Source organism: Solea solea, chromosome 8, assembly GCF_958295425.1.
Source record: "Solea solea chromosome 8, fSolSol10.1, whole genome shotgun sequence".
In the NCBI taxonomy this organism is placed as follows: Eukaryota; Metazoa; Chordata; class Actinopteri; order Pleuronectiformes; family Soleidae; genus Solea; species Solea solea.
In genome coordinates, this window is record NC_081141.1 from 28,705,228 (window position 1) to 28,718,621 (window position 13,394).

The 13,394-nt window shown below is 39.9% G+C and overlaps 1 protein-coding gene across 1 annotated transcript; it reads right to left on the bottom strand.

Moving 5' to 3' along the window:
• Positions 1–91: 91 nt before the first annotated feature.
• On the bottom strand, positions 92–13,132 carry araf (A-Raf proto-oncogene, serine/threonine kinase). Its single transcript, XM_058635740.1, has 16 exons — positions 13,046–13,132; positions 11,634–11,848; positions 10,919–11,022; positions 10,593–10,695; positions 10,339–10,493; positions 9,416–9,514; positions 9,161–9,305; positions 8,692–8,719; positions 8,471–8,601; positions 8,169–8,371; positions 7,847–8,023; positions 7,526–7,572; positions 7,282–7,400; positions 5,681–5,812; positions 5,302–5,436; positions 92–5,099 (listed from the first exon to the last, which is right to left on the bottom strand). Exons 2-16 carry the CDS (start codon positions 11,742–11,744, stop codon positions 4,959–4,961), a joined length of 1,830 nt encoding a protein of 609 aa, XP_058491723.1. The 5' UTR covers positions 11,745–11,848; positions 13,046–13,132; the 3' UTR covers positions 92–4,958.
• Positions 13,133–13,394: the final 262 nt, after the last annotated feature.

Here is a 13,394-nt window from a genome sequence, read left to right on the forward strand (position 1 = left end):
AGTCACATTTCAGAGAAAGAAATATTCCGACTTTATTTTCAGAACTCTCTTTTTTGTCTCTTCCGTAAGAGTAAATAAAAAACCCAGCAGGTAACACAGAAGAAATGTATTTATTTAAAGAATAAATCCTGCATCAATATTTTAAGATAAAAATACTAAGATTTCCTTTACACTTTAAAATAATTTTGTTCTTTTTTTTTTTTAAAACCATCACACAAAAAATAGAAACAAGTACAATTTTGTAATTAAAAAAAAAAAAAAAAAATGTAACTGTACACAGCAGAATATGGAACAAACCCTGACACCTCATAAACTATCAACACGTGTTGGAATTCACCTACAGATATGAAAAGACAAAAAGAAAACTACTGTTACAGCTCTGTGCACCTCAAATTGCTGTGTTAAGACCCCTCCCCGTCCCCCTCCCCTGCCCCCTGCGGGTCTACAGAGGAAGCTCAGCGTCGTGTGAGTGAGTTTTGATAAAGTTTTTTTTTTAGGGATTTCCAGTGAGTGTGGCACTTTCTTCTCGTTCCAGATAAACACAGTTGTATTTAAAGTCCGTCTCAGTCCACGCTTTTATTATTTAAAAAAATAACCCTTTCACTTCATGCTAACATTGTTGTTAGCCGAGCTCACTCCTGCTCCGACGTCGTTAGAAAACATTCCTCATTTTGCGCTACGATGATTATCATTATTACTATTGCTCAAAAATGTTTTTGTTCCATTCAGCAGCCGAACTTTGCTAACCTACGCCTTAAATATTGAAAACAGACTCAAGTTTTATTTAAACCACAAACCACTCGCTAACAACGACAAGCTACGTTTACAGTTCTGACGATTGAATAAATGTCAGTCGTAGTGAAAACCTACGTTAAAATGCCTCCACGACTGTGTTTGTGCTCAAGGTGTCAAAGAAAAAAGAAAAGAAAAAAAATGCCCCGAAGTGAACGGAAAAATTAAAGAAAATAAAGCTTCATCCACACCACGTTTTTACGAGAAAGTTTTTTCAGGGTCCACTTTTACGAGACTTTCTTTCCGTGGTCTGTATTTACGATTTTTTTCAGGGTCTGTTTTTACAAGATTTCTTAATTGTGGCGCTCACTTCCACTGGAGCTTTTGTGTGAGTATATGCCAACGATTTAGCAAATATCGCAATACCATGATTATAACGTATCGCGGCGTCTCTGGCGATTTCCACTCCGAGTTATCGATGCAATAATTCATCATCTGCACAAAAATCGCAACTGGTGTTTTTAGTCAATACTCGGTAAACGGTGAAAAGTCAGAGCTAAGATTTAAACAGTTTTTGCTCGTCCAGACTAAAACAGTTTTTTCTTGTCCAATAGTCAAACTAAACTGGGTCTAGCAGAAATTTCTGATTGGTTCTATTTTCTAAAATGTTGGGGGTCATTTAAAAAAAAAAAAAAAGGACATCGTAATGTGGATGCAGCTTGAAAGTGATGTGAAGTTAGAGACAGTACCGCCTTAAGAGAACATTCTGGTTGAAAAGACGTGAGACAACATTTAACAATTTAATCCACCTTCAATAAATACGTGAAAGACGGAAATCAGATTTTGACCCTGACAAAAAACGGCTGAAAACTACGGCAGAACCATCAGAACCACAGTCCACGACAGCCATGGTTTCCAACCCAAAAAACAAACAGTTTCACGTGAAAGTGACAACATCTTCTCTCTTTCCACCATGTGTCGCCTTTATTTGTTTTAACCTGGTCTCAAATTTAAGGCACCTCGTCTTGCACTTTATTGTTTAGAAACTTATTGCTTCCTGAAGCAGAGAACACCTGAGCATTTGCTTTAAGGGCTCAACAAGAAAAGTTTTTAACCACAAAACAATGACAGCGACAGAAGAAACCCAGAGGTGACGCTAAGTGTGTTTACGTTCACGTTAAAAGTCAAAGACCAAGACAATAAGTCAGTTTTCTCAAAGTCATGTAAACACGTTAGTCCGACGAGAACCAAGTTTTTGCTCTGAGGACAGAAGAGTTGTTGTCGTGGTTACGTCTACGTCCTTATGATGCACGTGGAGACGCCCTGTGCTTTGCTAACACGCCCAGAACATCGTTTCCTACAAAAGTCGCGGGGGAACGCAGAATATTTCCACACCGTTTATATAAGAAGAAGCGGGGCGGGGCTCAAGTTCGGTCGAGGTGTCGCCCCAAAATCAGCGGTTGCCATGGTCTCCATTAGTCGGCAGCAGCTTCGGGTTAGTGGGAGGAGCTACCGTGTAGCTACGATGGCTACAAACACAACACTGGGGGCGTGGTCAATTCCCAGTTTCCACCTTTGCTTTCAAGATCGTGATTTTCGGTTTCACGTATAAAACCAAGTTACAGCAGTTTGACGCAGCCGTGCTATGACGACCCCGCCCACGTTGAGGAGGAGCTATGAATGACTGGAAAACGACGACGTGACCAAACCGAGCCGTGCTAGAACTGTGCAATGGAAAAGAGCCATAAGACGGGACTGAAGACTTGTTGCCTACTTTGAGGGTGAGACACACGCGTGTCTCACGCTCTACATGGAGAGAAAAAAAGAACAACTACCATCTCGCTAAACGAAGCAGCAAAAAAACAGCCGACAACCGTCAATAAGACTGAAGTTAACTCCTCACAACAACGCTCTACATTAAAAAAGGTGTCTCGACTGTAACCTGGATTGTCAATCACAAAATTTCATGTGTTAAATGTTGTCAGTCAACGGAGAGAAACCCTCACATCCGTCTTCAATAAAGGTTCAGTGTGTGTGTATACATATACACACACAAGCTGTTTTTTTTTGAGTGTATAATAGCAACGAAAATCATTTGACTTTTGTAGAATAATAATAACGGTGCGTTCCATTTATATCGGAAGTCGGTTTGAAGACTCGCAAACCTATCTGGGGGCTAGCCATGGTTAGCAATACCAGTCGATAACATTGCTTTACACAGTATTTTTGTTCAGTACTATACTGTACGACACAAACATGACAGAAGTGCAATTAACAGCAAAAGTAGTGTTTCGTTTTTTTTACGCAAGTGGCAGCCATCATGGAATCCTGTCAGGCAACACGGAAATTCCAACTTCCGACGACAACTGGAACGCACCATGAGCCTTTATTTTAGTCTTTGGCCAGGGCCTTGCTCCAGAGAGGCAGCCAAAGCACAAGGGTTTTGACGCGTTGAAGCATTATGACATCATCCTTTCTGGCACATGTAGGCCACCGTAGTTCCCCCCAAACGCTCTAATTCACTAATTCTTACACAGTGGACATTTAATATTTCATCAATATTTCAGTATCACACCTTGGGGGGAAGATTATTTTGTACAAAATATTGGTCCAAACAACTATCTACAATCTAATTAGTAGACACTGTATAATCTCAAGGATTGACAGTGTGTGAAGATGGTGGATTTAAGACTTAATAGTGGATACAGTGATTTAGGAACAATAACTAATGTCTGACATAAAGATATGTGTCCACAGGTCCGATTACACTACATGAATTTGACTTATTGGACATTAATGGAAGCTTGATGACATGAGAGACAAAGAGGGACTGATTGAGGACGTGAACTTTGGACGACGACGTCATTCCCAATCTAATTATATTGGAAAATAAAAATAAAATCTGATAAGTTCCAGAAACCCTAAACGTGTAATTTCAGCATGTAAATAGAGAAGCAGCATTTTTAGCTGCGTCATGTTGTGGGAAAGTCCAGTGTTTCCCAAAATGTTTATACATTTCCTTAAATGTCTCATTTCATGATGTTTGGTTATTTTTTTAAAAAGTGGCTCTAAATATAGAATGTTTTGGGAAACTGGATTTGTAGATTATATTTCACTCCGTCCTCAGATTAAGTTGTTATTGTTAATTGTTTAAATGTGTTTGAGCAGGAATGAATGGAGTTTCACTTCCGCTTTACCATCAGCAGCCTCACGTCTCAGCACATCAGTATGTGAGCTTGTCATGTGACGTGGACCGAAATTCTCCTGACAGGATCCTTGTCAGGGGCCGTTCACATGCAGCACAGGGTTTATCTGCGTGAAAATATCTTCTGTAACACAGTGAGCTTTTCTACGTTTAAAAAGGGTCCAAGTACAGCAGCAGTGAAGTGGAAGTGCAAATTCAAACGGTGACGAAGAACTTCAGTGTTACACGTCACTGTACATTCTGACAGACAGTATTGTTCTTAGCAGCAGCAGCTAACCATTTAAAAAACTGTGCTAAAAAAGACAATAATTGAGAGATGGTCTATTGATTATTTGGCCAATAACCGAGAGATGGACTATTGGTTTTTTGGCCAATAATTGAAAAATGGCCTATTGATTTTTGGGCCAATAATTAAGAGATGGTCTATTGTTTTTTGGGCCGATAATTAAGAGATGGTCTATTGTTTTTTTTGGCCGATAATTTACAAATGTTTATATTAATTTTCCCTTAATGAATTCATGAGGCTGCAGCAACTTAAGTTATTTCAACAGCTCCCCAGTTTTGGTTGCTCAGTAACGACAAATGTAACAGAAGCTCCGCCCCACAGGGAAAAAGTTTCTTTACATTTTTTTTTTTTTTTTTAAAAACACGCTGCATGTGAACGGCAGACGACTTGACCACTGAATATGGGCAGAGCATTTTTGCAGTGCATGTGTAGAAAACTCCTTAATCGTCCTCAAACCTGCTCAGAGGATCAGAGTGTCTCATTGGTCCAATCAAAGACATTTTAGCAATAAGATACAGAACTTTCACTATCACTTCAAACATCATGTTGTGGTTATTTCTGCAGGTTGTTACTAAGTGGTGCAGCTCCAGGATGCTGCAGGGGTTACAAAGAGAGGGTTTCAGGTGGTGCTGGTTCTGACAGGTGCGGCCGGCTCTTGCCTACTCTCAGGCTCAGGAATATGTGGCTTTTGGTCAGAGAGACGAAGCCTCTCTGACCACAGTGCCGCAGCAAACTTTAGAGGGGCACAAGCCTGGTGGTGTGGAACAGGAGGGGGTTCAGGTCCTCGGCGTGGACGGCCCGATGGAGTGATGGCTCCGAGCGGCTGCGCTCGATTTTTGGCAGCAGGTCTTGCACCTGCTCGATGGCCACCAGGATCTAAATGAAGGAAAAACAAATTCAGGACAGTGACCACAGACGGTTTAGGTGTGATGTTCACAGATGAGGCCGTTACTCTCAGGGTCAATTGAAAGATGGCTGATTGAAAACTAAAGTGCAGTATGTCATAAAACAACAGGTATTAGTTAAAAAAAACACCTTAAAATCCAAGTTTAAAACATCGTGTAAACACGCCACTCACCTGGGGAAACAGCGGCCTCTCGTCACGCTTGAACTTTAAGCATTCGACTATGAGCCTTTTCATTGATTTGGGTGAGGTACTAGACAGCTTACTGAGGTCTGGAGACAAGTAACCACGTCCAACCATAAAGATTATCTGAAACACAAACAAACCAACAAACGGGAGACAGTCAGTGAAGATGCTGAGGAGTGAGCAGGTTCCAGGTTAGCGGTGTTGATGTTTTGTGATATCAGGAATGTAATTAGTGTCTCTGTACCATATCCACAAATATTAGCTTTAAAACGCATTATCGGCACACACGTACGCCTGCTGTGAAGAAGGTATTAGACGATGATATTATATACAAGTGTGGAAAAGGAAGTGTGTGGTATTCACCCACCTGGTCTCTGTTGTTGATATTGGCGTAGGGCAGCAACCCCGCCATCAGCTCAAACAGAACGACTCCATAACCATACACATCAGACTGGAACGTGTATGGGTTGCTGTCCTGCATTCGGATTACTTCAGGAGCCTACAGGAGAAAAGGACGTATGCGATTATAAAAAGTTACTAAAACGACATTCATCATTCAGTGACTAAACTAACAAATGAGATCATCAGATACTGCAAATGTATGTAGTCATTATTATCATAATTGTGGAGACATGGCGATAGAATACACATGTTCTTGTGACTTATTGTTAAAGCCAATATGAAAGGGATTCACATGTGAATGTTTTTGGATAGACATTTTTTCTGATATTCTGAGATCAAAATAAAGACTTCTGAAATTTAGGTCAAAATTCTGAGATTAAAATATGATTTAATCTTGCATTAAATCTCGGCATTGGGGAAAAAAAAAATCAAAAACAATTTCCTTTCACTTTAATCTCAGAATTTTAACTTTTTCTTCAGAATGATGGCTTTAATCTCAGAATTTTCATTTAATCTCAGAATGTTATGTTTCTTCCTTAGATTTCACAGAATTATGACTTTTACTCTGAGATTTGTCTTTTTTAAATTAATTTTGTTTCAAATTTTTTTTTAACGCAGCTCTAATCCTTCTCTGGAATTTTTTGTCACTTAATTAGTGCAGAAAAACATGACGATATAGATAATATATCAAAGAAACCGTTAGATATGGGCTGTGCTGTGTCAGCCTTAGTTAAACTCTATTACAAAGTAAAAGTGTCCACTAAAAATAACAGGCTTCACAGCAATGCAAACACCCTCTGCTCTAAACAAGAGCAAACTGAGCTCTATACAATATAAAAGTCAATTCAAATCAAAATCAATATAAAGTGTAATGAGGAAAAACATCCACGTGTAATATTAGTCACACTCGTACCACTAAGCACAATAAATGTATACATTATTCTACTTTCATTGAGCAGATTTTTTCCACCTACACATGACCACAAATTTTTTAAATGACCCTTTAAATGCCAGGTTTTTATTATGGTGACAGGTAAAAGACATACTTCATCTAAAGTAGATTTTTTGGTCTTGAATTATTACAGCCTGGTATATGTGATGTGGATATACAGCAACACTTGGGACAGGGCCATCTAGTGGAGATAGTTTGCATTTTCGCCATATGCCACATATGAAGAAAATGATGCCATCTGGTGGAGAGTAGTAAAACTTATCAATTCCAAGGCAAAAGCCCACAGTAATTAACACCCAAATATAATAAACTGCATGTATTATTGCTTTAATGGCAGTGGGATCAAAAATGGCAGTTTGAATGGGTTTCAATGTGAGTGGAACACTTGTTTATGCACAGTGATCAAATAAAAATACACAATCTCGACAATAATTCATGTCATATGCATGAACACAGCCAAAATCATCAAAAAAACACAACAGCAGCGAAGAGTGAAAAGCACTTTCAAAGTGTCTGAAGAGACCAGATCTACATAAAAGATAACTGAACCAGTCTAACCAGTCAAAAGCCTATGGTCAGCAAAAATAAAAGGAAAGAAAACACATCGCACTCACCATCCAGAGAATGGAGCCACTCGGCTGCTGCACCTGCTGAGATCCACTCCACCGAGACTTCACCGTGGCCAAGCCGAAGTCACCGATCTTTACAGTCCAGCCCTCATGGAGGAAAATATCTGAGGAGCGGAGCTCAGGAAATAATACCTGCCATTATTCATGTTAGTGGTTTGTCAGTAACAGAACATGGTGTTTTAAAACTGTCCCGAGCACTTCAGCCGAAACTGGACAATAAAAAGGATACTATTTGATTTCAGATCTCGGTGAATTATGTTCTTCGCATGAAGATAACTGAAAGAAACAAGAGGGAGAAAGAAAGTGTAAAACACTCACTGAGTTATATGAGAAATGGCAGTTTAAGAACTAACATTTCTGCTTTTATTATAGTTTAAACTTATTAAATGGGATTTGAACAAACAGTATAAGCAAAAAAGCACTCTTTTAATATTATTTGAAATCAGAATGACTTTTGACACACGACAACAGACTACATCTGTGTGTGTGTGTGTGTGTGTGTTGTGGTACATCACGGTAACATGAGTGTGTGTGCGTGGTCGGCTCTTACTCCATGCCCTGCGCCGTCTGTCTGGCCACGTCGATGCGCCGCATCGTGTCAAACTTGGTTTCAGTGACATGCAGATGGCGATACAGGCTGCTGCCCTCACACCACTGAGTGATGATGGCAAAGTTGGGCTTCGTCATGTAGCCCATGAAGAGCAGGATGTTGACGTGGCGGGTTTTCCTGCAGAGAAGAGAGAGACGACAACGACAACACACATGTGGTTTGATTTTCCCACTGCCTCACGTCCTGGTCTAATTAAGACAAAGTTATTGAAACTTTCGGAATGGAGTTTGTGTGATGACAACAGTTGAACGTGGTGACTGACCGTAGGACCTGCATTTCATTTTTGAAGGCCTGTAGCTGCTCTGGCGTCGGCTCCGTCACCTTGAGAACCTTGATTGCTACGTCCCCATGCCACTTCCCCTTAAACACTGTTCCAAAGGAACCGGCACCGATCCTCTTCTGAACGTTGACCTCTCGAGAATGAACCTCCCAGTAGTAACTCGAGTCTCTGTAGCCTCCTCGGTGCTGAAACAACACCACACACAAACTGACTGATTGGCTTTTATTCTACAGAACAACATTTGTGAATCTCAGGTTCCATCCGGGTTCAAAACGTTCACCTACCACTTTCTTTTTGTCGTCAGACGAGGAGGACTTACGCTCCTTGTGCTCTGAAGGAGACTTTGGTGGTTTCCTACCTGGGGAGCCGAGATTGGACGACGGGCTGGTGGAGAGTTTTGGGGAAGGTTCAGGACCTGTGGGGAGTCACGACGAAGCAAAAAGAGAGACACAGGTCAAGGAAAAGAAACAGACAGAAGATAAGATCACAAAATTTAAATCCTTACCAATTGTGTTGTTGAATTTTAGTGCTTCCTAAAAAGAGTAAAAACATAAAGTTAACATAATAATCCACTCTTTCACTTTCTCCCCCCCATTTTTCCTTTCATCCCAACCGGTCAAGGCAGGCCCCGCACATTTCTGAGTCTGGTTCTGTCACAGACTGACTGACAGAGATTGACTGCATCATCCTCCCTGCAACTCCCCACTCATTCCAGGACCTTGTGATTTTAAATGGCCATATTTAAGCTCATTTTTTTCTTTAAAACATGTCAGAACATTACATCTTGTGATATTTTATGATGATTAAGTCATTTTTCATCAATTTCCTTGCAGATATAAAACAAATGAAGGTAGACGGTGGACAAAAAGTTATATATTATATCGTCCTCATGCCCATTTCCTATGAAATGTGACTTTAATTTGCCAGGAACATAGACTCACTGACTCCAGAGACTTGATGAGCTGCAGACTGACCTCTATGATGCTGACACCGACAGGACCCACTGTGCTGACCATGTGAACGTTGGGAGTGGACGTGGACCGATGCCTCTGCAGAGACTGACCGTCTCCACTGGGTATGGGGAAGCGAAAGGCCGAGGTCGGGGACAAGAGGTCCATCCTGTGTGATGGATCAGCGCATAGTTAATCAAATGATCAATAATCAAGATGAGGACTGGTGTTGTGCATCGAGTTTGAAAATGATTTGTTATTCTTGTGGCAGCATCTTACCCAGGAGGCTCCGGGGTTAAGGCTAGATTACTCTGTGACGGGGAATTTTCTGGCAATAGTATCTGTGGATACTCGTCTGTGCAAGGATTAAAAACAATCCTGGACAACACACACACACACACAGAAAAGTGATTAATCTATGGATTTGTTTTCTTTTGTCTACAAAATATCAGAAAAGGCTGACAGAAAATGTAACATTTCATTTAGCAAAAAAAAGGCCATAGGAACTGAGTTATCAAATCCATTATTCATCATTCATTTAACAAATCATGTATGAGGATCAAGAGAAGATTTTAACTATTAATATTATCTAAATCTAATCTAGAAACTAAACCTATATTCAAAGACAATTAAAGCCAATACGAAGAGGATTCACATGTGAATATTTTTGGAAAATGAAAGAGAGATTTCTGAGATCAAATTCTGAAGAGTTCTGAAATTTAGGTCAAAATTCTGAGATTAAAATCTTACTTAATCTTGATATAAATCTTGGAATTGAGGAAAAAAAAAGAAGACTTTTTCCTCAGAATTATCACTTTAATTTCCAAATTTTTATGTTTTTTCTTCAGAATTATAACTGTAATCTCAGAATTTTTGTTTTTTCCTCAGATTTCTTTGCTCATTAATGTCTAGTTTAAAAAAAGGGGCAGATTATATAAGATTACTCTTCTATTTCTTAATTTACTTTCCCAACAAACACATGACATTGGTGTTATGATTCCCTCCTAACTTCTCATCACGATGTAATGACATCAAATTAGGAATATTTTTTTAAACAGATTAATGAGGAATAGTTCAAACTGCAATATCTATATAAGGAAAAATCACAATAAAATAATTAATTTACCCAAATATTTCAGTCCTTTCTGAATTTCATCCAACACATTATAACAATAAAATCCAGGAAAACGATTCTCACTCACCGTTTGCTCACAGTGTCCATGTCGAAACACACAGTCGGGACCTTGCTACTACAGTGCTGGTGAAATTTGTATCCACACGTCTGACACCTGAAGCCGTTAAACAGAAACTTGTGGCAGAAATCACAGTAAGCGAGCTTGAAGAAGGTTTTCCGTACCTGTACAAACAAAAGAAACCACAGTGTTTTTTCTTCTGCCAACCAACAGCCGGGCATCGTGTACATTCAGTATGCAGGTGTTGTTTGCCAGCTACTTACAAAATTGTGCATTGTGAGCGGAATATCATCAAGGACTTCAACTAAAAGCTCCTCTCCAACCAGAGGAGTGATGTCAGTGTCCCAGTCTGTCAGTCTCTTACGACTAAACAGGGAAAACATACAAAAAGATATTTGTCATCCATGATCATTTCATCAGAAGACAAAAAGGAAGAAACCGAACTAATGAGAAACAAAGCAGAAAATACTTTAAAGACATTAATTTACGATTTATTTAATGCGGCATCTCGGACTGGGTTAAAAATGTTCTTTTTACAAGTTGCATCGATTGTTATTTGGAAGACTTTGATACATGGCCACTCCCTTACCCTTCTAGAAGGCGGAAAACGGCACAGCAGTCCTGATTTAAGCCTCGCACTTTGAGCGCCTTGTCCAGACTCTCGTGCACAGTCTGTCCTTGACGAACGTTGACCTGAGGACAAGAAGAAACGCTTCATTGAGTCTGACTTTGACAAGGTGACTTGGAGAAGCAAAAAACCACAGTCACGTTATGTGAGAAAGTTGACACTGAAAGAAAACCGGTTGACCGGTGTTTCCCAAAACTCTAAGTGATGACGTTTAGTGATTTCTTCGTTATATGGGGCAAAGAAACCAGAAAATATTCACATTTAAGAGGCAAAAGAATCAAGAGAAACTTGACTTATATGATTTTTCACTTGGCTCGTGACTTACAGGACCTCACAACCACAAGACTTTCCCCCCCCAAACATTACAATTTAATTCCACAACATTACAACTGATATTTTTTGAGAATAATAAAAACTCTGTTTGATGGAGATGAGTCAAATGTGTGACAGATGGCCGCAGGCGCCTTCTGTGAAACTTCACACCAACCGACTTCATGCTGAGTCATTAATGTGTTGTGATGTACGTCACATTGTAGTGCGAGTAATTACACTTTCAGCCCACAGAGCTGGCAACTGTCAACAATCCTTCACTAATCCTCTTAAATGAATACTTCAGATTTTTTGTTTTTTTTTAATGTGTCGTAACAACATCATTAAGAGGAAAAAACCATCTCACCACTGTCCTCTGTTTGTTGGGGAGGTAGACTCGGATGGTGCCCCCACCTCGCGGCACATCCTCCGGACTGGTTTCCCCCGAGGAGGAGTAGGAGGAGGAGGTGGAGGACATGATGAGATGTGAGAAGATGATGTTGTCCTTACACTTACAGCTCTTCACCTCAGGACAGATTCATGCACAGCGGGGTCCAGAGGAGTTTCCTCTTCACTTAAATCCTGCAACATTTAAGGACAATCTTGAATTACAAACGTGTACTTAAGGTTTTAAAGTAAAAGGAAACAATGTTCTGGTTATCACTTCTTTCTTCTTCCCCCGGTTTCTTTTTAATATGGTAACAGATTAATTTCAGCCCTAGCTCATTGTCCTTTTCAAAGAATACAAAATAAAAGGTTTTCATTACTACAATTTGGCTTTGTCGATCAAATAATAATAATTAGTAGATTGACGAGGTATGTATTGTAATTAGGGGACACTGTTGGTATCTTAGCGCCCTCTATGGGCTGAGTAACAGAGCACAAGTTGAAAACGCGATGGCTCCCAACTCTCATATGAAATTGCAATTGATTGGATATTTAACAGACTTTGAGCCAATTTGCGTTGATCTGTTAGTGGGATGGGAAATTAACTGTAATGTACTTTATTTCTATAGCCTTTTACAACAACCCACAGGTGACCAACGTGCTTTACAAAATAAAAGAGACACACAGCACTAAAAACAATATATATATATATATATATATATATATATATATATATATATATATATATATATATATCTCAAATACTGGACACAAAAAGTGATATCTGCCCTCTCTATCTTGGGAGTGTTTGCCGATATGCGATAACACATTTTAAAGCAAATTTATGCCGATACAGATTACGTGCAGATAATATCGTACATCCTTACCCATATATTACCGGGTATTAATGTCACACGTGAGCGACGACAAACAAACCACCTGTTTACTTTTCGGACTGTAACGACAACACGTAGAATAATAAATAAATAAAAATAAAGAATAAAAACAGACCGGACATTGAACTCTCGCTGACAGCCTGGAGCTGCAAAGGTAGCAAACTTGCTAATTAACTCAGATGATGTTAATGCTAGCTGACGTTAGCCACTTAGCCCAAGTTAGGATTTGACTGCTATATTATGCTATGCTGCGCAAAATCCGTCACTTTCAAACTTTGGCATACAAAGTTGTTTTGCCCCCTACTACTAATTAACTTAACCCAGCGAAACCAATTAATTCGTAAGTAGGTTAAGAGGTGACACCGTGACGACATTATGCTAACGACCGACAAGTTATTACAGCGCTCGTACACTGACGCTGAGCTAACTAGCTGGGCAGCTAGCGGGCTAACCAGCTGCCGGGAGTGGGAGAGGAGATTAGGAGGCTAACACGTACCTTTAACATGAACGGTGTCAAGCTTTAATGCTCTCATAACTACAAGCAGGCTAACGTTAGCAAATGTATATATGTGTGTGTGTGTGTAAGTAGCGGGGGGGTCAGTTTGTTGGCTACTATTTCTTTTACGCACAGTCGTGACGTCATATTCAATTAGCGCGCGGAGCAAACACGCGACACAGCAACTGCTCGCACACGCTCGCGAGGAGGTAAACAGCGAAAAAAAACAACAACAAAAAACCCAAATCCCGCCACACACTTTAAAAGTGTTTCACGACAGTTTGGAGACAGAACTCTCACTCACCTGTAGCAGCCATCTTGAATCCTCTCAATCTGGAGTCGGATCTGT

Excerpts from the sequence above, each read along its gene's own strand:
- araf (XM_058635740.1), bottom strand. The coding sequence starts at position 11,744 with ATGTCCTCCACCTCCTCCTCCTACTCCTCCTCGGGGGAAACCAGTCCG. Across the intron at positions 7,573-7,846 it reads CAGACGGCGCAGGGCATGGA|TTATCTTCATGCGAAGAACA; the intron begins GTAAGAGCCGAC and ends TGTTTCTTTCAG. Across the intron at positions 7,401-7,525 it reads CCGAGATCTGAAATCAAATA|ATATTTTCCTCCATGAGGGC; the intron begins GTATCCTTTTTA and ends TCCGCTCCTCAG.